The sequence below is a fragment of the Nesoenas mayeri genome (genome assembly GCF_963082525.1).
Source record: "Nesoenas mayeri genome assembly, chromosome: 3".
NCBI lineage: Eukaryota > Metazoa > Chordata > Aves > Columbiformes > Columbidae > Nesoenas > Nesoenas mayeri.
Genome location: NC_137544.1, coordinates 62,617,848 through 62,645,302, shown reverse-complemented (window position 1 = coordinate 62,645,302; position 27,455 = coordinate 62,617,848). Strand labels below are relative to the sequence as shown.

Here is a 27,455-nt window from a genome sequence, read left to right as displayed (position 1 = left end):
TGAGAAAACAATTACTTTCCGGGAGGTAATAGTATCAGAAGTTTCTGGGCATTTGGGTTTACTGAAAAAAAAACAACCCACAGAACTAGCACAACCGTGTTATCTGTCACTTAGAACTGACTTTTGCATGGTCTTTCAAACAGGAAGGTATAAAACCCTCTTGAAGTAGCTGATCTCTGAACTGCCCATCAAAGAGAAGCAATCTATTCTATTTATCTGACCATATATGAGTCAAGATGTGGATATGGAGAAGTGCTCCATTTCTTTAGGGAGAGTTAGGAATGTCAGTCCCATGACTACCAGATCTGCACTGCGCAGAGTAGCAGGTTTGTCTCTGCATTTATGAGAAAGTATAGCACACATGGTGAATTGCACACTATCTCCATTCCTTCTGCATGTTAGTTTATTCCTGTCTCTTCTGCAGTTCGGAAGAAAGCAGAAATTTATGCTTTCTTTTTCCAGTGATGGTTCTTTCCTTCCCTTCACAGTCTGAGAGGATTATATGAAAAACAGACATTTGGTTCCTTCCTTGAGATGGTCAAAATGTCATCTAGCTATTCGCTGCAACTGGAAAGGTTCTTCTGCTTATGTTCACAGTTGTGAGTCACACGAGCAGCCCTAGGACAAAATTATAATGAGGAACTACCACTCAAGTGAGCTGCTCAAACCTTTCATTATATTTTAATAAAGTACTAGAAGTACCACTCAGTTCTTTCCACTGCTTGTCAACATGATCATACACATCCTATTATTTTCAAGGTCTTTCTGCAACACGCAGTCTTAGTCTAGAGCACTGGCACAACAGTCTAATTACAAGTCATTCAGCCTGAATATTTGCTAATAACATGAACACCTGCAAAGGTTGCCAGAGACTGGCAGTCAGGTAAAATGGGCTTACTCCAATTTTATTTTTCTCACTGAACAGCCCAGTACCTCAGCTACCACAGGGGATTTGTGGTATAAGAAATGCTAGAATTAGTGGACACCTGGATAAATAAAATCTATTTGTAAGAGTCAACAGAACTTCTGTAAAGTGACATTTTGTCTTCAAAACCTCTTGGAGTTCTCTGCAGAGTTCAGCCATGCTATGTGGGTAAATGTGGCCCAGCTGACATATTCACTTGGATATCCAGAAAGTTGCTGGCAAAGACTTTCGCCAAAGGCTTTAAAGGAAACTAAGTAGCCAGTACATAATAAGGAAGATTCTGGCATGGATAGATAACTGGTTAAGAGGTAGGGCATAGGAGGAAATGTGAAGTTGTAAGAAGGCAAGAAATCACCAGTAGAGTTCCACAGGGACCTTTGCCTGGATCCATGTTACTTAACATATTCAGAGTGTATCTGGAAAAGCACTAGAAGAGTACAGACAAAGTTTGCTGAGGATAGAAAGCTACTCCAAATAGTAGATATCTAGAATACAAACTGTAAGGAACTGCAAAAATGAGTCCCTTTACAAGACAGAGCAACTAGGCAATAAAACAGGAAGTTAAATTCAATGTAGATAAGCATGACAGTGCCCTGAGTGCACTAAAAGCCCTTAATTAACTTTTGGTTCTTGCTGAACATATGCTGGAGGCATATCTGTTTCTGGTCTTCTTTCTGGCCTCAACTCTGCCTGCTCCTGACCTGACTCTCTGGGTGGACCCTGGACCTGATTCATTGCCTCACTCTGTCTGCTAACCCAGCTCAGATATGGTGGGATTGTACTCAGTCAGTGAGGGCCCTGTCTGTGCTTGGGTCGCCCTGGCTCCCAGATGCTCTCCTCTCATGGGCCACCCTGCTCCTACTGCTCCCAGCTAGGCTGACAGCCCAGGCCACACATGGCTGTCCCAGCCTGGGCTTAAATAAATCCCTTTAGCCACAAGCAGAGGATGGCTGGTGGGGGGAGGTCCTGCTTGGGATTGGTCAGGGCAAACGAGGAAGTAGTCAAGAACTCTTCATGCTAGGAAAGAGGTGACATAATGGAGAGTTGACAGAGGTCTACAAAAGCTCTGTGGGTAAGAGGGAAAAAGTAGGGAGGGAGAATCTGCTCATTGTCTTCCATAACAATGGGCCACCAAGCAAGCCAGGTTCAAAGTAAGAAGAACAAGGTGGTTCTTTGTGCAGCGGGAAGTAGACACGTGGCACTCCCTGCCTCATGTCAACTGTGGATGTGCAGGTTCAAAGGGAAAGGGGGCAACTAGCTGGTGGAAATCCATTGCAGACTACTAAACAGGCAAGCCACACCAGCCTCAGTGAGATTTTCATTCCCAAAATCAAAACAGCTAAAGGCTGGGGGAGTGTTGAGGGGAAGCATCATGCACGTAAGGCCTTGTTTTAACTCTTCTGTTCCAGGTGCCCATCTATGAACACAGGGCTACTTGAACCCCTGGCTTAAACCAGTAACAGACCTACCTCTGTTTCACAGGCAGATGGACATCAGAACCTTGTCCATAGTTACAGGAAAATTAATTTATTTCATGGCTTGTTATTTGAAAACTGACAGTTATTATACATTTCTTATTTCTGGAAGACTCATTTGTCCTACCACTAGCTACATGTCTACAGGGTAAGAAAAACAATCTTAGCCCTAAAGGAAATCCTTTTTCAAATCTGATGTTTTAAGGATTACAATCCTTGTTATTTTTGACGATGTTGGCACCAAAGGTGCTAAGGAAGCAGGGGGACACTTGGCAACACATGCCAGTTGGAGGCTTTCAGCTAGCAGATCTCCACATCAAAGATATTCTACCCTTGACTAAATATATTTATTTACTTATTTTATTTATTTCTGAAGAAGCAGGCATCTTTCCATAAAGGTCTGGGCATCCTTCCATTACTTCAGATACACAGAAAGATTTTATGCATTTCAGAGAACCCTACTTCCTAGCAAAATGCTGCCTTGATTCAAACCTCAGTCCACACAGGACCTACTCATCCAGACTCCAACATTCACCAAGTGCTCCTCCAGAGACTAACACTGCAGAAATAGAAGCCTTAAAATCTCTTCTCTAGATGGATATTTTCTTGTCTCTCTTTTGCTAAGTGTAACACTGACTCCCTTGTTCCAAATGCAAAGTGTTTTGTTTTCTTCTTCCAGCAGAGTGACACTAATAAATCATGAATAAACTAAGAACTACAGTGCTGTAAAAAACAAACAAAACAACAATCAAACAAAAAACCCGCAACATACACAGTACTGCCCTGGAAAGATTATTAGGAAAGATGAAGAAAGGATATATTTTAGATGCGTAACCAGAAATCCCCTTGAAGTTATGGATGGAATAACAAAATTGAAAAGGAAAGAAAAACAAACCAAACTTTCAAGTGCTAATAACATGTAGAAGTACTACAACAGAATACCTCTCTGTTGCTTTTTTTTTTTTTTTCATAATGAAATAATATGTTCTGGTGTTACAGAGGTTGTACAGAAACAGCTTGCTGTTGCTGTAACTGCTGGGTCATTCAGTTCTTCTAAGCAAATTTTGCTTCACAGTGAAGTGGCTTGATTACTCCAACCACTGTCAATCTCAGCTTCCTTAAACTGTCTCAAAAATGTGGTAGAGAACATCCTGATTAAGTGAAAATGAGTGAAACAAGAAAAATAAGTAAATGACATTTTGTTAACAAAACCTTCCATTTTGCGTATGGGTTAAAATAAAATTCTAAGTATCTCTAACAGTAATTATATCTGTATCTGCAAATACACACAGAGATACTAACGTTATAAACCACTCCGAGCAACATGCAGACACCATTAGGGTTGCACAATCAAGGACTCTTGAAGTTAGGAAATGCCAGAGTTAACCTCTCTTCGGCATTTGTGCATAGATAAAGTCTTTAATTACATAATCACATACTACTGTTTTTGTAGGACCTTGCTCAGTGCACAGGAAGGACAAATCCCATGCAATAAGCAACTTTTCAGTATCCTGCTTTCCCTTCGTTCTTTAATGTGTGACCTGCAGCTTTGCAGCAATTTCAGTCCTCCCCTGAGACAGAATCACAGATTTCCTCATGAGCTCTTATGTGGTGTTCATTAGTGTAGCACTTGAATGTTTCCCCAGTAGTTATTAATTAAAAGCTTACAATATGACTATGGGGGCAAAAGTATTCTTAATTTCATTTTATAGAAGGGGAGTTGCAGAATATCAAGATCGGAAGAATCCTCTGACATTAGGTGTCTGATTTCAGACACACAGGACCTGATTTATTCATGATTTGTAGCATGGCATAGAGGTTAATATAATCATAGTTCTTATTCACTCACTCCAACTGCAATTATAGGAGCAAATCGCTCTATAGCTTCAAATTAGCCACAGAAAATGATACACATGAAAGACAATCATGAAAATAATTTGCTCCGCAACCCCTATCAGACAAGTGTCAAAGACAGCATTTAGTTTTCTAGCACAGTATTCAGCCATCCTGGCCATGAGATCTCCTTGCAGTCCAGTGCCTTGCTTAGTGTGTATGTTCTAACTCTGGCCACACATTAAGCAAAGATCTCAAGAATTGTTTTTATTTTCAGTCTCATAGCATGTCTGCTCTGTACAAAGCTGATGGCCCATGACAAAAAGCAGGTAAGTCTGTAATTAGAACCTGCATCATCGCAATGGATGTGAAAACAGAAAATTCCAAAGGCACTCTGAATTCTTCAATTCTGTTATTTCCAAATTACTGAATTGCCAGCTCTTCAGCCTCAGTATTTTCTTCACAGTATTTTCTTCCTAAGGCTTTCTTCTGTTATTTAAAATAATTCTAACTTTGAAAAGTGCTATTGTGTGACAATGCCAGCCTATACTGTTGATTTATGGTTTATTTCCACCACACAGGTCTCTGACATTTCAACAGAAGTAACAAGTGCTGATTCTAGATTATCATTCTCTATTTTGGTTCACTAGGTAAATCCCTTCACCTCTTCCTAAGATGGAAAATGGTTAGCAAGTAAAAAAACAAAAAGTCTTATGCTCTGTCAGAATTGTCAGGAATGAAGGGTTCTGTTACTTTAAAGCAGTAACAGACAAGCGAGAGATACTTAATACTAGGTGAAATTTCAGAAATAAATGTACTCTGTCATAATTAGAAAAGATAAACTATAGGGAAATGGCAATATCTGTGTGTAATTGGGACCCTGGATGTTCACTCAAACCTCTCATATTGCTGCTGATAAAAAGGTGCTAACAATGAAAACCATTATTGATTCAAGTCTCAAACAGATGTATTTTTCCATGACCAAAGCAGCCCATACTCAAGAACGTAATTTACTTAAAATGTGGACAAAGGTTCTGTGTTATTGGGCTAGACTTATAAATCTATCAGCGCTCACAAACAGTACAGGAGATCCACCTGCGTAATCCAAATATACACATCAATGTGTTTCCATATGGATAATTGTCCTTAAGCTGTTCCAAAAGTTTAGCTCAACATTTTCCTGTATTGAAGTTTAAGTTGCATCACAAATGTATCGTAGTTTATAGATTTTTTTATCAATAGTTTTTATCACCCAGGATTTATATCCATGATATTTTTAATGTAGTACCAAAGGGCAAGCCAAGTAACATTATTTATGGCAGGATACAAGCACAGGGTAATTGTCCATCTTGTATGCAGATAATATATCTCCAGTGAGATATGATCATGCTAACTAGTATTAGTTTATTTATGAAAGATAACACTACATGAAAAAAAAAGAATACCACCATTATTACTATTTAACATTTATATTATAACTTTAAGAGGACAACTCCTATGGAGTTGCATTGTAAATTTAAAAACATAGCAGGTGAATTGCTAATCTTAATTAAAACTGTATGTCTAATATACATCATAACCTTAAGAAAAGTCCATATAGGAACATATTTACTAGATCAGAGTTTAGACTGAGCATATTGGTCCTTAGCTTTTTTCATAATTGTTGACAAGTTGATAAATATAGCCCAACAATGGTACCTAATTGTGCAGATAATCTCCTTGTATTTCAGGTAACTGCTTTGTGAATATATAGACTATCTTGGCCATATAAAGTCTACTTGCATAGTATTTGATTATCATATTTGTTATTGTCAGTATTGGCACACATATTTCTAACCTTACACTCCAACATTGTAAGTTTTATGAAGAGTTATATAAAATGACCAATGGGGACTGTTTATGAGAACTATTTTGAGGGTCAATGTAAGAAATTGAACTACAAACATGAAGATGAATTATGACCAACTATAAAGAACAATATGCAAGTTCTATAGAAGAGCTTCTTGGCAAAAAAAAAAAAATGTTTCTTTTAATTTTCACCAACTGCTATTAAGTGATCTATGTTTATGACTCACAATGTTCATGTTTTGCTGACCAGATTCTAGTTTAAGACCTTTTATTTTGTTTTTAAAATACGCAAGTTTATTTACTGTTCTGCTGTCACATCATTCCTTACAATGAATTCTGCAAAGGAAAGCTAATAGAAATCTAATGTGAAACATCACTAATTGTTCAAGGCTAGGTTCTGTCTTTTTGTTTGTTTGGGATTTCTTTGTGATTTGGGGGGAGGGGGAGTGGGCAGTATGGCTTGATCCCTGATAATACAAGATATTTCTTCAGATTTTCACATATTTCAAGTTAATAAACATGGCAGCTGATTAAGATAAAAAGCATTGTAGACCTCACCCTAAAGATTAAACCTCTGGCCAGGATGAACTGTCTGCTCACTAGAAACACACACACTACAGTAAAATTTGAGGAAAGCTCAAAAAATATTTCATGCCACTATATTCAAAACAAATAAATTTAAAGAGGAAAAAGAAAGCTTTCCTCTGTGTGTTAGGATTTAAAACCAGGCAGATTATGGATGGATAGGTAGAAACAAGCGTGGGTGTCTCAATACTTATGATTGTTCAGTTGTTGGCTCTGCCAGTTAAAAATTCCCCAACAGGATGCAATAAACCTAGATGAAATAAGAGAGAGCAAATATGCTCTCTTCTCTTCAGCTCAGTTTTTGGGAGTATTGATAATGGTTGTTTCCCATTGAATTACTGGGCACTTTAGGTGCTCATAACTCCTGCAAATGGTATAGAGTCCTGCATAAAGTATGAACAGTGCTGGAAGAAGCAGCCTTTCCATATCACTCCTTCCAGGGGAGTTTGTGCATTTGAGATTTTTGTTGGAGCTCAAGTTAATTCTTAAGTACCAAGTCGGGATTCACATGACATGGGGATTACACAGACAAAAAGGAGAACACAAAAACCCTCTTCCATCTCAAGCATTACTGGGTGAGATCATAGTAATCTGCAGACAAAACCCTCAAATTGCAACATATAATCCCTGCCAAGTGTACACAGCAACTGTTCTTTCATTCTCTAAGCCTTTTTCCTTTCTGAGCACTGAACAGCAAAGCTGCAGCACTGTGCAAGTTAAATCTTTTAAAGGCATGGAGCAGAACTTTAGCTTCATCTGACATAACATTGACTGACCAAGACACCAACTATCAAGTAGTTTCTATTTGGATATTTGGGGAAGGATTTCCCAAAGTGCACAACAGTGATGTATTTTTGCTCTTTAAGGGGGCAGTAGAACTTTTGGTGGGACCAAATAAAATCAATGTTATGCAATCCAGTTAAAATAGAGGAACCACCAGACTACATATAGTGGAACATTCACTGAAGAGTTTTCTTATATCTTATTCTGAAAGCCTACAAAACTATTTCAAGGTTAAAATGAATCTGTTTCAATTTCACTATGCCTAAACATAAAAAAGCAAATTAATTTATTTTATTATTTTTTCAATCATGTTATTAGTAAGAGTTATTGTTCTTTAATTTCTTGAAATGAATATCATTTTAGTTAAGAAAATAAATTTTTAGAAAAGGTGAAATTTTTAAATTAACATTATAATTTTTTTCCTTCAAATTCAGAATATTTATTATATCAGAAAACTGATTAAGATGATAAAGCAAGATAAATGCGTTGAAAACAATAGCTTTATAAACAGACTCTTATGGCATCTGATACTTTCCATTGTGATGTGTCATTCAGAAAAGATTTATGCAGCCAAGCAAAAAAAAAAACAGGCAATTTTTTTCTTAACATCTTGAGTTCAACCATTGATAATATAATGCCAGTCACTCAATTCTGAGTTTTATATATACATATAAAAATATAGATAGATCGATAGATAGATAGATCAATAGATTGATAGAGAACAATTTCAGATAATTTTGCTGGGGGTAGTAGCCAAAGAAGTCAGTAAAACAAGTTATCTCTTTTAGGCAACTCCTGTATCGCATACATCAATGCTACTGACAACAGGGAGGAAAAAACCCACAACAAACAACACAAACAAACAAATAAAAAAGAAACAAACAAACAAAAACACCCCCACAAAACTAAAGACAACTAACTAAGCCAAATGTATATTATTTGCAGGTAATTTCCAAGTCACTAGTTTTTGCCAAGGGATTTAGAAACCACTCACTTGGTATTACCCACATGTGAAAAATATGTGCAAATTTTAACAGAGGGAAGGAGAGAGGGAGAGATGTTTGCCTTATTAATCCTCAGTACAAACTTCTAATTGCCATGTGCCACCAGAGAGAGAAATTTATTATTGTACCAGTGCTACTTCTACTATTTTGACTTTTCACTGAGACCCTTCTGAGAACACAGAAGGGTTAAATGCAATTCATTCGTAATGCAATTAAATAATCACTTAACAGAAGAGTAATTCCCCAGATGCAGAGACAGAGAGGGAAGCCTCAACTGTGGCATTGCTGCTATATAATATCATTGTCAGTTCTAGAGGCAAGATTTTAGCAGAAGCATACCCAATTCAAGATAAGATCAAAATATAAGACACCATGGAAACAATACACTGCCCAAATCTGACAGGTGAGAGAAGAAAGCCCACCTTTTATAAACTAGTTACATGACAAACTGTAACCAGAGCAGCTGGTGCACACAGCACAGTGGATGCACCAGGCTTACACATGGATGGGAGTGGGCTCTTTGTTTTCATACTTACACTTAATATTACACCTTAAATATTTTTATCAGTCAAACAATATTTTGTTTTTCAAAAACCCCGCAACTTCTACTCAATGTATGAACAATGCCTTTGTTCAACACCAGCATTTTGCCCTTTTCTTTTTGTAAGTATATTACAGGTACCATTTTTGAAATTTAGAAATTCTCTAAACCAAAGTTAAAATCCAAGATGAGCTGAACACAGTTTGGGTGATTTGTTGTTCAAAATACTGGATAGGTGAACAGCCACACCCAGCACACAATCTCTTAGTTATTTTAGATTTCAATACAAACCCCAGAATATTGGTGCTCCTTAATGACTCACGAGGCAAGGTGATTTCTACATTCTCTGTATACTTCTAGTTTCTGGGGCTAATGTACTTTGGAATTGGAAAATATTTAGATGCACAATTAGAAGAAAAAAGAACCACACAGTACAAGATCTAATATTTAAGCTCGCTTATAAGCTTTTCCTGTAAATTCAAGACACTGAGAAACAAACACACTTCTCACTCCTTATATCACAAAACAAAAATCACAGAGGACTGTGTCACTTGTACAAATGCCTCTGTGATAACTTCAACCATGAGGTCTTTTTCTCCACCTAAAAAGCAAGTTCTGATTTAAAAACATGACTTCAGCTTCATAGTATGGATTTGTCACTGCACAGCTCCTAATGACAAGAGCTGTGAGAAGCCAGAGCATGCATTTGAACAAAACAAACTCTGTTCAAGATAGGGAGTTGCAGTTTTCTGTCTGACACCCATTGAGAAGCATATTCATGAGGGAAAAAGCTGGAACTGGAAAAACTCTGATCCCATTGTATCCTTTCAAAAATTAGGTTAGCTGTGTGACGATCTTTTAATGGATTTCCCCTGTGTTCTGCAAGAGTTAGCGCTTCCAGATATTTAGCCCTGAAAAAAAGCAGTTGTTTTACAATGTACTGGAAGACAGTCAGACAGGAAAAAAGAAAAAAGAGAAGTGGTTTCACAAATGGGAACTAACTTGCTGTCATTCTCTATTTGCGGGTGCATCTGTCACATCTACACAGACTTTTTCATTCTGCAAGAACTTCCAAAAAATATGTTTTCTAAAAATATGCCATGTTGACATGTCCATAGAATATTGAGTATCTCTCATCTTAATTGATATACTTGTAGTTTTGGAGTGTTAAGCAATATGAGCTACCACTGTGGTGGCCTCTCTTGTCAAAAGGGACTGCTTGCTATGTGGATATTTGGACAAACCAGTAAATAACTGAAAAGTTGTTCAGAAATTACAGAAGGGGAAATTCACACAAGGGGAATTGGTGAACATGTCTGGGGGCTGAAATCTCAAGGACAATTAGCAAAATAGTTTCCAACTAACAAATTGAAAACAGTCAAGATCCTGCTTAAGCTGCTGTCGTCCCAGTATCACAAACAATAGGGTAAAAACTACAACATGAGAGCTGAGGAAAAAAAAGGAGTACAAATTCATAGTGGTACCAAAAATTTATTACTGGAAAGGAGTTTAGAGTGACTTGATTCTTCAAGAAAGAAAAATTAAATGAATTAGTGTGAATGATACTGGGAGGTCTGACCACATAAGCAGAACTCTGAATTATGCACTTAATTTTCCTGTACCGTAGCAAGAGTCAGAGCTTAGTCTGTCATTTACAGGAACTGAGCAGACCAGTGAGCACTAAACCCAGACAAAACAAGAGCTGTTTCTGGAAGCCCTGCTTTCCCTTGATATGATATTGCCTGTATTATCATATTTAAGCTGGGAGTAGTAGTTTTGGTTCAATGAGGGGCAGTAAGGGATGTACTTCTCTGATGTAACGTATCATTATTACATTAATATTTTAGTTAACTCTGTAGAAAATGTTCACAGTCTAGAGCTGAAATATTTTCTTTTCCTCTAATGTGAGAGAAATTTTTCTCTTCCATGATGACTGGAAGAAATTCTGAAACAGTATGGATGAACTATTTAATCAAAGGTATTGCTAGACATAATCTGAACACGGAATGTGATTTTCTGGAAGGATTTCCTTATTTCTTAGTACCTTACTGTAACTAAAATTCCGTAATTTCATTTTTTCAAGTCCTTGTAAAATAAAAGTCATGTAAGTTTTTGTTCATTTTAATATTGTCCATACATAATACATGGGGTAATAGGTCTTGGACATCTCGGTGCTACGGTTATAATAAAAATGCAAAGGTTAACATTTCAGTTATTACAGTGATAAATGAGGCCTTGATCTATTGAACATTTACATGTTACATCTTACGCAAATCACTTAAGCAATCTCATTAAGCAAATAAATCCAATATTCTAGCAAAATTATCATGGACATAACAATATACATCCAAAATCTGCAAGATCAGCACTTCTTGTTAGTTGGCAAATGCTGACTTTACAGTGGTAATCACATCCAAAACATCCACTGGTATATGAAATCAACCATTTTAATTATTCTGTATTCATTGTAATACATAGTAAAATGCTTGTCACAAGATTGCTAAACTTATAGGTACGGAACTTTTATTTGGAAAACTGTTCTATTTCCAGTTAAGACCTTCACTTCATGATGCAATATTTCTTGCATTACTAATCCACAAGAGAAAAAAGACTGAAGTCTTTTAAAGAAACAGAAACACATTTGGTTCTAAAATGTTCATTCACTTTATTGACAGCAACAGACAAATACCATAGAGAACTAGTTTCTTTACATAATGACCTCTATCAGAGGCAGCCTTTTGTAAAGCACAGTCCAGTTGGCCACAACTGGTCATTTTAGGATTGTTGGGGGATATAGCACTGAGCTTGATACTTGTATTGTCCATTTTCATAGGTTACAGGTACATATTAGAGAAGGGTTAAAAAAAAAAAATCACTGTGCTTTTAAGGCAATATTGTTATGGTTAATGCAAGAAGGTCCAAACTCTTTAAGGAAAAGAATTATCAGCACCATCAAAAAATTATATCTAAAAAAGTAAACAGAGGTAATGAGAGGCAGCTTCCTGTGAAATTTATTCCAACAGTGATTTACTTTTATATTAACGAACTGTCAACTAAGGGGAATACAAGAAAGCCAACTAGTAACTTTTTCTCCACAAGATTTATACGAACAGAAATTCTAAACACATGCCTCAGGACAGCAGAAATTTAGATATTAAACAGAACATAAAGAATTGCTTTTGATTTGTTTTGCTTTGGCTACAATAATATATAAAAGAAGACTGACAGAGAAAAGGGAAAGAATAAAAATACTTTGGAGCTATTCATTAAATATCCAGATTCCTCCTGACCAATCTCTCAGTTACACATGACCTACGCATGCCTGCTTAAGGAAAGAGACCACCAGACTGAATGCTGTTCTCAAACTTTCCAGGTTTTCTGAGTTTTTCCATAATGTTCAGAAACATGAATTTCCATGCCTGAGTCAGGGACACCACTCTCAGTGACATTCACCCTGTTCAGCATCAACATATGCAGGCCTGTCCCCTTCCCAGGGATGCCATGGGACACATTTCAGAAATTGCCAGTAATAATATTATAAAATCATCCCACACCTCCCTGTGGTACGTGAGGATTGAGTCCAATGACTGGGTTAACATCTTGGCACTGTGGTTCTTGCTGTGCACATGGTAAGAGAGGAAGATAAGGGAATGTGCTGACAACCAGTTCATCATTCACTCAGCGATAGGATCTTTGGCCCATGTCTGGGGTGGGCAGTTTCAGGTCTATGGTGAAAACAGACATTTCCTGACATGGGCTGTGCAAGATAAAACCCAATCCATGTTCACAGACAGCAATGTGACCGACTCTTGCTGTTAGTGTGGGTGGCAACAGTAACACTTCCCACCACACTCCCTTCCCATCCCTCATGAAGCTCCTGGGCCTGCAGGGTCATTGTGAAGCTCTCTTATAAACAAGGGAGGACTTAAATGCCTCCTTTATCCACACAGGCCCTATTAAGGAACACGATGGACAGAGATGATCCTATATTGGAGACCGTTATGAGCCATGTGGGTGAAGCACTGGCTTTCAGATTTATTCTTTTTTTCCTCAAATCTCTCTTGATCAATTAAAAATGGCACAAATTTTTGCTTTGAACCACCACAAAAACAAAAATTAAAAAAAAAAAAAATTCAAAGACTGTAATAGAATTGAAACTTACTCCTGGAGATTGATTAAAGCCCTTTGAGGACACAGAAACGTGATTAGAGACACTAACACACTGCACTGGTGGGTGAACACAAGTACAAAAGCTCACTTTGGCATTAACTACAGCCATAGTAATTCTGTGATAATAGAAGTATGGGGTAAAATGCTGAAATAGTGTAATAAAAATTTAAGAGGCATTCATGGATTTATTCAAAGAAATACTTTTCACATCCTGGATAAAACTAAATAGGCTTGCATGGTACTTAAACCAGCTATTGCTATTGCAATCTCCACTGTGCAAGTGTTCAAAACCCTGGAAGTCCAGCACTGACAAGACACTTGAAAACTAGACTGGAAAGTAAGTTATGCAAATTGGAATCTGCTTTTAAGATCATAAAAAAAAAGTCCAGTTCTGCTCCTGAGTTACAACATAGACCACAGTCAAAACCAAGAGATAGCAAAACCCCTTATGTTTAAATGTTGTACTATGAGAGCAGAAACACAAAAAAGCAAGGGAACATTAAAATGAACATGTTTTGTGAGGTTACACACACCGGAAGTAACTGATTTTTACTTTTGATACTGAACTGCTGCTTTCTTATTTCAAATAAAAAGGAGGCCACTGTAACAGGACAAATCATTTTGTAGGCACAAGAAAAGCACCACCATATTTTGAGAAATACCATTTCCAATGAACCTCCTTATCTCCCAGATTTTGAACAAAAATAGATTCTATAGAGCAAAGATTTAGAAAGCCCTATAAAAATTAGGGAACTTTGGAAATAATCTAATCTATTACTCAGCCCCAAGGAAAGAGGGCTATATTTTTAAACCACTTCTGCCATATATTACTATACATTTTCAAAGACTGAGATTACCCAGTATTCCTTGGCAATCTATTCAATTGCTATCTATACTTTTTGATGAGATTTCCTCCCTTCATTTATCTTGCTGTAATTTAAACCCATTCTTTTTGCCCTTTCGACTCTCTATAAAGATCAGTCTATTCCTTCCCACTGCAGCTCTCTGTTTAAATACTCTACATTATTATGCATTCCCCCTTCTGCCTACTCTAGACCAGAAAAATCTTAGTTCTTTCTGTCTGCCCTCATTACTTATGTTTTCCAGGACTCTGCTCAGTCTTTCTGTTCTCTTTTGGACTCTGAAACCAACAAAATGTACATACAAACAAGAAGTTAGGAATGTCTGAATCTCAGATAAAACTAGATTTAACAAATGCTGTTTAAAACACAACCATTCTAACATCTTGGCTTCTATACAGTCCTTTCAATGTAAGACAGACCAGCTATTTACAAGACAGGCAAGACATATCATCATCACTACAGGAAGGGAAACTAAGGCACAGCTAAATTACTCACTCAAGGCCATCAGGGTTGTCTACTCCAGACAGGAATGGAAACCTGTCAAGCTGCTCACTGAGCTATTCTGTAACTTCACCCCATGTCTCACCCCAAAGCCTGAAACCAGTACACCAAAACAGTTCAGGCTGCTGAGTTTTTAACTGAAGTACATACTGTATTTTTAAAATTTCTTTTTTTATTTTTGACATTTCTCTCTGTCTTTCTATTTTACAGAGTCCCTCCACTGGTTCCTCTGAGGTATCAGACCTATATTTTGGGATCACAGTCCACTGCCACACCTGCTTGTCAGTACCTTACAGATCAAATTGTGGCTAAACATCCTTTTCACAGACTATCCTGACCCTGTTGTAAGTTTTCTGCTGTATAGTCCTTCTTCTGTGCTTTGTTTCCAAAAGCAGGCCAAGTCCTGTAGTTTTTCTCAAGTTAAACTGTAAAATTATTATTTTTGCATTTTTCCCATGTCACAGCATGACTGATATTTTTATCCTTATGAATAGCGCCTTAAATAATCCATAAAACCTGTACTTGATGATCTTAATCCCTTGCTTGTATGTAACCTCCTCTAGGCAAAGCTTAATAAACCCCAATAGCTTTCTAAGCTTACAGCTCAGTGGTGAAGCTGGATGATTGTTAGTTTTATGATATTTCTACTCTAACTTGAGTAAAGCTTAAGCTGCCAGGGAGATTATGGATACCATAAGAATCTGCAGCCAAAGTGACCAATACCCTTTAAAAACACACACACATACAAAAAATGCAGAAACAGCAGTGTTTTCCACCTTGTCTGCCTTGTGCTATTAAAAAGAACAAATGCAAAGACTCCATTTTGCAGTATAACCTAGCCTTTCACATCAACATAAAGCAAGTACCGCCAAATGATACGTTGCTGTAAAGGTAAATGTCTCCATTTCAGTCAAGTATTGACAGCAGACTACGTATGATCTCTTTGGCTTCTGAACAGCAAACATTTGTCTGTTGAACCTGGGTGTTGCCAGTGTGCCTTATTTATCTACTCATCATTTAGGCAGATAAGGAAATGCATTTTCCATTTACTGAAAGTTTTAAAGACTTCAGATCTTTTTCCATCAAAACAAAAAAGCCCCCAGCAGCACACACTTAGGACTCAGATTCCGGTCCTGCTATGATTTCCATCAGAGACTTGGTTCTGAGTCTCCTACGTGCTAAACCAGTGCCTGAGAAAGGAGCACAAACAGTAACTAGAATAGAGGAGACCAAATTAACCAGAACACTTTGGCTATTTTTACCTATCCAGTGGCACCAACTACTTTATTGATGAAGTAGCTAGGCAGGGGCATGTATGATTTTGTAGATGTGTATGTTGGAGTTCAGCATAGGGCTTTTGACCCATCTGCTTGTTTGGGGCCAGCACAGGTAGCAATGGTGTGCTGCGATTAGCTCAATGCACAGATGAGCTTGTATTTGGCTTTCTCTGTCCTCACAGCACACTGGCTCGGACCTTCTGGCTCAGGGGACCTACTCTTGCTGTGTCACCTGCACTTTCAATAAATAAACTTTTATCAAGAAGAATTATCAAAGACTAATGGTCTATGGGTCTTAATGTTTTATTCACCAGGTAACAGCCCACAGCACCTGTAAATTAGAGTAGTATTTGCTGATTTACTTTATGCTGAGGATGGCAGCTGCATGGCCCAGGATCATATATGGCCCAGGGACACAAAAGCCATCACTCAACAGAGTCACCGGTGAGATTCGGGTGTTAAGTACATTTCTGGCTACATAATTCAACGGAAATGGAAAACACATGAAGCTGGAAACTGCTACTGTGCAGCTATTGCATTGTTTATTCTCTAAATAAAAAGTGCAGGTCTAAAAAACCAAAACACACTGCATGTTTTGTTTGGAGAAAAAAAATATATCAAAGAAGCTAGAAACTCTTTCTATATATAAACCATTATTTTTTTCCAATGGCAAGTCTGTAACAGTAAAACCAGCCATCTGATATGGAATTAGCTGAATTCTTCAAGCTGCTCCAAAATTTTCATATGCTCCAGAATAAACTCCAGAGATTTTTTTCCAGTAAAGCAGCTGGAGCTCCTAAAACATTTTGCACTCTAGTGGTTAGGAAAAAACATTTAATAAATGAAATCTCTCATTCATATGTTTAAAGAACACAGAATGTGTTATATTATTCTGTGCTCAAGTGTTACTACAGACTAAGAAGATAAGTTTAAATGGATTGTTCTTTACAGTGTGTTCTCAGGTACATATAGCTTGTTGAGGAACATTTCTATTATTTGATCATAAAATAGCGTAAAAATAATAACCACACTAGCGTTATTTTACAGCTTTGAACTAGAGTGGAAAGTTACTGAACACATCATCCACACACACGAACAATACAAAAATGGAAGAGCAACGTGATTACTCGCAGTATTCAACAACCAGAAGAAATTCAAAACACAGGTAGGTGTTAACAAGGTAAAAGCAAAGGAAAAGCAAAATAAATAATTCAAAGTACAAAGTGAAAAAAAAAAAAAGGTGGCACAAAACCAAACCAAAAGAATAACAGCAAAATTATTAAACACACACAAAACCACAAAACCAAACAGAAAATTTGGCAGTTGCAGAATATATGACACAATGTATTAAATTACAACTAATAATTGTAACACATCACTTTCATCAAAATACTATGTTGTATATAATTCAATCAAATGTAAGCATATTCAATCCTTAGCCATCAAGACTTTGGCTCCTAGACCATTTATTTGAGATAATTTGCTGACTTACCTGCTTGCTGCATGCACATAATATACGCGGTAAACAAGCAGAGACAGTGCTGCAGCTTCCATTTCCAGTGATAGCACCACATTTCACTTACATGAGACATCCTGGGGGGAAAAAAAAGTTCAGAGAGCTTTACAAATATCCAAGAAAATGCAAAATACTGTCGAACTAGTAACTAGCAGTAAATAAAGTAGCACTTGAAAATTATGGATGGCTGTAGTGTTGCTTAACAGAGACAAAAGCCTCTACACTTGCTTAAAAAGGTCAGAAATAATGTTGTCTGGTCCATAGCAGACACCAAAGTGCAAGACTGGTCAGCGCTGGGCTTTTAAGCAGATAAGCGTGGGTGGTATTTCAGTAAGAGTAGCTCATACAGGGCTTGAAATAGTTAAAGTGTACTTTTTCTGAGATTGCCAACTTTTAATTTACCTATTTACATATACGGATACATTTATGGTGTTTAAAAATACGTGTATAATACATATATATTTGTTCTTAACTATATAAAGATGGGATTGGACAACTTGCCTTGGCCCTTAACCAGCCTTTCTGTATGTTTCAGTGCTAGTATTTTGGTAGCTACAATATTTTCTGCTGACAACTTTAATGAAAATCCTGGAACTTTCATTACCAAAATCTAGGGGTTCATCTGTGCTGCCAGTGAAGTCAGGAACACCTTTATTATTTAACAAAACAAATGCAATTGTATAAAAATCTTTATTAGTTATAGCTTGAAGTTAAGATTTCTTTTGCACTGAAGCATACATTAAATTTAATGGCTAAAATAAAATGCCCCCATACTAGATAGAAAAGGAAGCAAGGAAGACTTATAAATATGTATCCAAAATGAATGGTGCTCAATTACATTCCTGCCTCATTTTATTCAACAAGTTAGCAACAAGCAAAAGCAAGCAACAAGTAATGAAACAACACACATTATTTTGACCAACTTCTTTTCCTGCTATCTGGCAAGGTTAACTGGCTTCTGTTCAGTAAGAGACTATTATACTGGGAGAAAAATCTCTAGCAGAATCCCTAAAATATTTCACAATTCTATTCCCAGCAGCAGTATGTGAAGAACCACAAATGAACAGACATGAAGAAACACTGATGAACACAAATGTCTTCCAGGTTAGTGCATATTAAACAGATGGGAGAAGGAAAAAAAAAACCAACACAAACCCAAACAAACAAACAAACAACCCCCCATATTTAGAATGGCCACTGCTGTGATTTATCAGGATGGAAATGTGAGAGAGGTAAGTGAAAGAAAGCGCAAAGTTCATACTCAGTGGCAAGAAATTTAATTTATTAAACTTGGAAAACTAGTCTTCCTTCTGCTCCACAGACATTGCTGTGGCCCTGCCAGTGAAACTTGTGGGCAAATGTAAATCCTTTCCCAGTATCAGCTTCTGTTTCTTCCCAAAGTGGAGTTCTGTAATGTAGACAGGCCAAACTTAATGCAGCAAGATAAATCATTGTAAAGGAACAACTAATGTTTCAGTTTCAAAAGAAGTAACTCATCAAACCACTCTCCTGGGCCAGATGCCAATGGGCTCAGGTAAATAGCACTTCAATAGGCTACTGCCATCAGTCAGGTTTCCCTTTGGTTCAGTGTTACATAGCACAAGTGTCTGATTACAAAAAAGACTCCCACTCTTTATGGGTAGTTGAATCAAATTAGGAATTTGAGGCTGATTTATTTTTCCAAGATATTGTAAAGTCAAACTTAACAAGTGTTGAAGACAAGCACAGAAAACACTGAGCTCCAAAATAGAAGAATCTCTTTGATGAAGCCAGACACAAAAATAGCCAGATTATCAAACAATAGAATTATTGTCCTTCAACCTAATGACTCAAAAATCCTTATTAAAATTTCAGACAACAGAATGCTGAGGTTTGGGAGCAGTTACTGTTCAATGTATATAATTCATAAATCCACAATGCCCTTCATATTCATTTAGAAAACTGAACAGAAGTTCTTTTAAAACATGATAGCAGTTACATGCACATGGACACACATACAGCATAGTACACTCATATATACTTACTGAGTGCTGAAATGGAAATTTTGAGGATAACAGTATGGTATACCAGAGATATATAAGAATATTGCTGTTTTTACAGATGAAAAGGCTTGCATCTACAGATGAGATAAATGCAAGGCTGTTGTATGATCTACCAATGCTAGCTTATAGAATGGGTTGCATTACTGGTTTTTGTTTGTTTTGAGCAAGCACAGTAAAGTTATCAGACTAGGAAACAGTCACAAACAATTATTAATTCAGAAGAAAGCTGTGTTGGTTTTCATTGTATTGATACATTTTCTGTGCATTACAGCAATTTTCAGTTTTGCTGTCTCTGTGAACTCAGCTGAAGTTTTTACTCATTGAATAGCTGGAGGAAGAAAGACAACTTTTGAGATACTCAAGGAAAAATAACATGACAAGTTTCTGCTGTCTAAGTCTGGCATGACTCTACCCAGTCAACATGCCTTTAATGCCTTTCTTAAAGAATCTGAGGTGCTGCATTAGTCTGAGAGCGCTATTTAATTTGGCCATTTTCTATTTGTAAATGTTTACTTGCGCTGTGGTAACGCTTAAAAGCCAGGACTCCACAGTGTTAGTTTACAGTCTGTTTCCTTATCCTCACTCTCGTAAAAAGTGCAAGTCAAGAAACATGGATAATCAGCAACAGAGCAGAGCATAAATAAGTGCAAACAGCAAGGAGAAAGGGAGCAACTATAAATTTTTCCCCAGAGAAAAAGGCTGGATAACTATACAATTGCTATAAAAAATATACAACTCTCCACCAAAATAAACAAACAAATATGTAAAAAACGGTGAACCTGTGTCCTCCACTTACATTCTCTACCATTTTCTTTACACCACACCATCTCAGTTAACGAGAAAGAAAGGTTTATCAAACTCAAACAAGAATGACCACAGTAGCAGCACACTACCAGAATACTCCACTAACGCAGGCATCACAAGTCAGATCTGTTTCTGTTGGAGAGGACTTTTGAAGAACTATGTTACAAAGCATGACCTCTAGCCAAGTACTATAAATGAGTGAGGAAATCAGTTATTTACATGTTCTTGAGATCTTGCATTGACAAAAAGCCAAAATTCAGAAACCTGACTGCTCGCAGCCTTAACGCTGTGCTGTATGTACAAGCCATGGTCACACAAGAAGTTGTCGAAGATAGAAGTTAGCTAACACTTTGCCAACAAAAAGGCTTCTTCCATACCAAAATACATCCCTGATACTTTAATAATGTGATATCCCAGTTGGCAAACAATTATGGAAAGGGGCCAGAGCAACTAGTAAATACTTCCCAGGCATACTATAGTATAGTATAGTATATAGTATACTATACTATACTATACTAATTACTAATAGACTGTACTATACTATACTAATACTGCCCCCGCCTTGCCTCTCCCTCCCTGCCCTCCCCCCCCCAAAAAAAAAAAGCCAACCAACCAACAAAGCCCCACAACACACCAGAAATCACAACACCCTTAGTTGCAGATATTCACCTGTTAAGACACACTATGTGTATATTTATTTTAAGGTTCATTTTCCTGATTATTAGTGTTAATTAACATCTAGAACTGAATCCAAGAAGCATATAAATAATTCAACAGAAAAATTATGAAAGAGTTCTGGGCTAGTTTATAGCTTATCAAAGGATGATATGGTCCCATGCTACAACAGCACTGACTTCACAGCCCAAGAGACTCCTTTGGTCTTGTGTTCCTATTTTAAATAGTACTTAAAAGATTTATTCTGTCATTTAATGTTCATAAATAGAACAGAGAATGGATATCAGCACAGCAACATACTAAAACACACCAAGAGTTTAAGTAAGCAAAGCACTCCATTACAAAGATCTCAGAATATATGCAGATTATTTCAGTCTTTAACCCCAAGTACCTTAAAATTGCTGAAGATGGTTCCTAGTGGGTTTATTCTCTGTTTTGTTTCAATTTAAATGAAGGAGCCCTGATGTGTTGCCAGCTGGTAACATGCTAGCAGCCCTGAAGAAATCATTGCAGATTGTCAAACACAAACCAAAACACTTTACCCAATATATTTGGGAACTATTAGTATACCTATGGTAGGAACAGATCCATTACAGTTGGATGTAGTCTCACAACAGCAACCCCTCTTAATTTGATGTTGTTGTTGTTTATTTTTTTCACAAAAAATGTAGAAAATTTAGAAAGTGCCCTTCTATAGATTCTTATAGAAGAGCTATTAATTTTTCTATGGACCATCATCATTCCACTGTAGACACTGATGACATGAGCAGCTATGCACTCTAGCTGCCAGTTCAATAGAGTCCACAGCAACTCTCATTTCCTATAATATAGGGAGACAACGAGCTTATTCACAATTCATCCCAGAAGAGCAAAATAGACATGTAATTTATATAAACCATAAATGGATGGTAACTCGACATAGTTCAGGATGAAATTAATGGGAGTTTTGCTACATCTAACTACTAAACAATTTACTCTAGATGCTAACAGTGACCTAACCCGACATCACCTTTTAGGGAGTATACAGCTCTTCAAGAAAATATACACAAAATGTGAATAATCCTGGAGCATTTAATTTATATACTGTATAGTCTCAAAACACGCAATATGTATTTCAATGCACCATCTTCTTTGTTCAAAGATTCGGCAAAGTTCCCTGGAGTAGGATGTGAATTGTGCCCCAGGCAGACTGACAAGACTGTCTTTGGTCTTTGACATGTCTAAAGCTATTAAGGAAAAATGTTGCTGACGCTTTAAAATTAAAAGAAAGATAACATCAATTTCACAATTTTTTTCTCATATAGGTTGCAAACAAAAATATTTTAAGCTTACTCACTCTTAAGTGGGACTACAACAAGTGAAAGGCGATTACAACTCACACTTTACTTCCTACAGTTTAACAGAAGAGTTGACTTTAATTTTGAAACGCTTGCTTGAAACTGTAGTACACGAATGTCTTGAAAGTTTAATTACACAAAGCCACTTAAAACTTTCATTCTGTTAAGCATTACTTGTTCCTAATTATTCTTACAGTCAAACTTGAAAACACCCTCACACTCATCAAAAGAGATGAAAAAAAATAAGACATTGGCTTTTAATTCAAACAGCTCCAGCTCTATCAGATCAGCTTCACTCCCTTGGCTTTCCTTTCGAAGTGAACTTTTCCCAGTTTCAGGCAACTAAACTGCCGGCTGTTTGCAACTCCCTAGCACTGCAAAACTAGGTCTTCAGGAGCTACTTCTCATTTCTGCCTTAACTTCACCGTGCACTGGTAGAAAACCCTACCCTTTTCCCCTCACACTGATTCCCTTCAGGTCCAGCCACAGGCTGGGAGCGCACCGCTGAAACGCCTAAACCCAGCCCTTAGTCCCTCGCCTTACCTTCTGTGGGAGCCCGTCAGCAAAGGCAAAACATATCGGTGAAGGCGCCCAGAGGCCACGACAGTGGCCCGGCCGGGGCCAGGCGGCGTACGGACGAGAGGGTGACAAGCAGGAGAGCCACTGACCCGCCCACCCCTCGCCCCCCGACGGCGGCGGAGCCCCGCGCTGCCTCCTCTCCACCGTGCCCTGCAGGGAGGGGCGGTGGGACCGGGAAGGTTTTACGGAGCCCGCCCAGCCCTTCTTCTCCTTTTTGCCCCTATTTGTGCTGGCACCGCACCTGGAGGGCTGGGAACGGTGCCTGTGGTAGATGGGGCTCCTCGACGTGAGCGACCACGGCCCCGAGCCGAGAGGCCAGGCGAGTGCCGGGACACCGGCGCCCGCAGCGGGTGGAGCCGAGGGTTTCGCTACTTGCCTCCAAGCACAGGAAAACTCACCAGAGCAGTCCGAAAGACGGGATTACAGTGCTCTGAGAAAGGCAGCGGCCGCCCGGGACCCTGCAGGGCACCCGCCGGCGGACCAGGAGCCCGAAGAGGGCAGAGCCCTGTCTGCCCTGCCCTCTGAGCTCCCAACGTGAAACTTTCTCGTTTCCCCATTCCTTCAGCCCTACCTATCTGCACGGCTCAAACCTGACATTACTCATCACCTGCTACGGGGCGGGTGGGGGGAAAGTGGGTGGTGGGAGAAAAAGCCCTGCCTATCTGGTCCCGGTTTCTTGCTCGACGAAGGCGCCCGCGAGGGTTATTCGCGCTTCCCGAGCGCCGCGGACAGCAAGTCGCAGCCCTCGCCCCAGAGTCCGGAGACTTACATGGTGACATTACGGGATGCTGTGTCTGCGGGTCTCAGCAACCATTCTGTCCCACTGCAGCTCACTCTGGCCCGCTCCTCGCAAAGCTCATCGCTGCTCGCTCACCTCTCTTCCACGCCCGCCCCCGCACACACCGCCCGCGGCGACCGGGACCGCGCCGATCTGCTCCTCCTCCACTGCCGCCACGATGCGCCCCCGCGCCGGGACTCGCCGCTCTCGGCACAAGCCGGGGAAACCTCGGTGCCGAGGGGAGCCTCCCGTGCCGAAGGCAGGGGCCTTCCCGCCCGTGTCCCCCGGGGCTCAGGTGGAGGCTCCGGCGGGGCCACGCGGGCTGGGCCGCCCCACCCGCAGCGCGGGGAGGCAGGACGGGACCCGCCGAACCGCCGCCACGGGCGGGCCCCGCGCTCTCCCCCGGGGACCCGCTCCAGGGGACTGAGTCGCCGCGCCGGGGTGAGGAGTTGCCACTGGGACCCTGCTACCTGCGACCCCCAGGAGAGGCACTGCCCAGGAGGCACCACACGTCGCCTTTCACACAGTCACGGCCACCCAGCGCCCCCGCCCACCGGTTAGGGGCTAGCCCAGGGGTGCACAGTCCCCAAACACACTTACACCCGCCAGGATACAGTAGCCACAGGCCCAAAGTCACCCCCAAATGATAGAGGTCATCTCTGAGGAGATCCCATACCAGGGACAGTACCCTGGGCATGCAGCACCACACAGCATCCCAGTGGCAGCAGGTTCCCTGGGGGCAAATACACTCCACCCACCCCACACACTGCATGGCAGAGATGAGGACACATGGGGCTGCCTGCATGCCTATGGGAAACAAACCATGCCACTGTGTCACAGAGTTGATGACACAGACCCGAAGGCACTTCAGTTGTGCCATTTTTCTCTGATGCACACAATGCACTATGCTTGGGATAGAAGATAGGTAAGCGGAGGTGACGCATCTCTGACCCATTTTCAGAAGCATACAAGGCTGTGTGCTGCTCGCATGTACAGTGCTGGCCTACACCTCACTCCTGGGTAGCATTGTTGGAGGAAGGTAGTTTGCACCATTTGCTAATGTTCTTAAGTTGCTTTGTTCAATAAAAATCTGTGGTGAATATGGCACTGAAGTACAGCTAGGTAGGAAAACACTGAAATGATATAAAGGAAAACACAGAGAAACACAAAGTCACAAAAGAAGTCCAAAATTTTTACAAAATTTTTCTCCATGGATCTGAGCTGGCAGGATTTGGAAGGATGGGGAAGAGAAGACTTGGCATAGTGAATCATTCAATGAAGTGATCAGCATGCAATGGCTGTTAGAAGCAAATTGAGTTTCTATTAAAAAAAACCCCCACAAACAAACCATAAAGACATCGCTAAATGTTTCATGAACTTTATATTGAACATTAATATTCACTCGTTCTGGTCAATGTTTACTATCGGCCTTTAAACTCAATAAGCATTAGGCTTGTTTCCATTGTAACCTCCTGGTACTAAACGCAGGTGCAGAAACTGTTGGGACTGGGTCAGCCAAATCTGCATGTCCAACTTCCACTGGAAGGCAGTACGAATGACTTTGTACCCTGTGTTCTGAGTAGGTTTTGCACTGCTTCCCACCCTGCTATCACACGGGGAATCCCCCTAGGGGATCATGGGATGGACGGGGGGGGTGTACGTGCCAACTTTCCTCCAAGACTTGTAGTCAACTGGATAAAGTCTATGTAAATCAAGTTTATATTGCATTTGTGATGAGTCCAATGTATCAATGCACATAAGACTTACTCTATTACATACAGTCAGTTTGTGCTTGGGCAATAAACCTGCAAGTTCTTGCCACCAGGGTTTATTGTACACACACAAATTGCATTTACCTCACATGCACGGCAAAGTTTGTGCATCTAGAATACACTGGACTCGCTGTACATGTGCAGATCAATTGAAGATTAAGCTCTGTATCTCCTGAGCATATTGCATCCACTGTGTATGTGATTTACACAGTAAATCAAGAGCATCTGGAAGAAGTCAATCTGCTGCTCATGCAGAGATTAGCAATATGAGTGTAGTGTGTATCTACTGGCTATGTTGGAAATTTACATCTTACTTCCGTACTTGGAAGGCATTAGAAGTGACTGCAACTCCAGAACCTGTGAGTCAAGCACGAAAACCAAAACAAACAAAAAAAGCCCCACAACACAACAGCAACAAAAAACCCACCACCACCACAAAAACCAAACAAACAAACAAACCAAACAAAAAAAAACCAAGAAAAAATGAGAAGAAATAATGGGAACTTTCTTCTGTCATGCTTTTGTTGAACTATTTCTTGGTTAATTCTCCTGTTCTGAATTTGCTGTCATATACTTTCTCAGACTTCAGTGTGCTTTCCCCTTCACAGTAGGAGCACTGCTGCTTCTGGATCCCCAAACCGAACACTGCCTGGTGAGAAATGCCTATGCTGTCCAGCAAGGATAATGTGCAGTGCAGATTTTCTGGATGATAAAGTAGCATGTTGCTGCAGACTGCCTCAGAGCTGCAGGGCAGCAAAGAACAGCCTAACTGCTCACAAGAAAATGCCCATCATCATCTGGCAGCAGCTCACTGTGCCACATCTGCCTTTAATCCACTGTCAAACAACTTGGTATGGAGCAGACAGTTGAAGAGGGGATACTTTTCTGAAGAAGGCATTTTTGGGATCAGTTATTTGGCCTAACATCATTAAAACAGAACCACGGAACCACAGAACAGTTCTGGCTTGGGAGGGACTTTCAAAGGTCATGTAGTCAAATCCCCCTGCAATGAGCAGGGACACCTTAAACTAGATCAGGTTGCTATCATTGTTGAAATAATTCTATAAACATTCCAGAATTTTTCATTAATATTCTGAGATGATCAGTGAAATATTTTGTATGAATTTTGTAGGCTCTGATTTTTATGACTTTGTTCATATATTTTTTTAAACTTAATTCTTACGGTGGTTTGCTTATGTTTTGTGCAACATTGCATGGACCTCTGAAAATATTTTATAAAAATGTTAAAGAATGTTTCATAAAATAGTAATATGAAATATCATATTTTATATCTGGATACTTCATTCTAACCTTTGAGAAACATGATTTTTCTCAGAACTTCTGTTTTGAAACTTTTCTCCTTATTATATCATTTATATTTAGGAAAATCGGTGTTTACTTTCCAAAGAAATGCAAATACTGAAACTTTATGGCCTGTAATAGTGTAAAACAAGAAACACTTTAACACACAACAATAAAAAGGAAGCTTAAAATAAATAGTGCAATGCTATAAACTTATGAAGAAAATCCAAGATCATATGCATTCTCATCAAGTCCAAGGGAGGAGGGGGAAAAAGGCTTTGCACTTTACAACCATTCCTGGCTTTCTGCCTGGTCATTCTCCTGTCTTGGAGAAAACATGATAGGTACCCCCAGCTGAGTCTAAGAGTTCAAAGGTGAGCTCCCAGAAGCTGGTTTTGAGGATCAAAGCCTGGGCATTGATCTAAATGGTGAAGGAGCAGATTTGATTTGAACTGCTGCTCCCAAGGCTTTTAATTCAGTTATTACTTCAGACTGTTGAGATATAGCAGACAAAGACTCTGCTTCACTATGCTATTACATGAAGTGATCTTCACAGTCCTGCAGCTCTTCCTTTTTAAGAGTCTTCTATCTGTCTGAACTACTTAATCAGCTTCCAGATTTCCCAGCCCCCATCAGTCTTGTTTACCCCTTGCTGGGTCACAGCAGAAGCCACCTTTCACAGTCTAAAGGACAATCAGCCCTAACTTCCTGGCTTTTCTACTGAGCCTGCCAGAAGGTCTCTAAACAGCTCCTCTTTCCTCATTTTCCCTTATTTGAGAGATTAAGAGCCTTACCTTTCTGTTTCAGCTGTAGATGATGAGATAACAGGAACAATCAGGTCTTTT

General features: G+C 39.3%; 1 protein-coding gene across 1 annotated transcript in view; it reads right to left on the bottom strand.

Moving 5' to 3' along the window:
• Positions 1 to 17,398, bottom strand: part of ADGRG6 (adhesion G protein-coupled receptor G6) — a gene marked incomplete at its 3' end in the record, with an annotated part of 103,078 nt that extends 85,680 nt beyond the window's left edge. The window contains exon 1 of the mRNA XM_080342692.1: positions 17,298 to 17,398. Within this exon, the coding sequence (XP_080198818.1) occupies positions 17,298 to 17,397 (100 nt within the window). The 5' untranslated portion in view covers position 17,398. The remainder of the gene's footprint in view (positions 1 to 17,297) is intronic.
• Between the last annotated feature and the right edge of the window lie 10,057 nt (positions 17,399 to 27,455).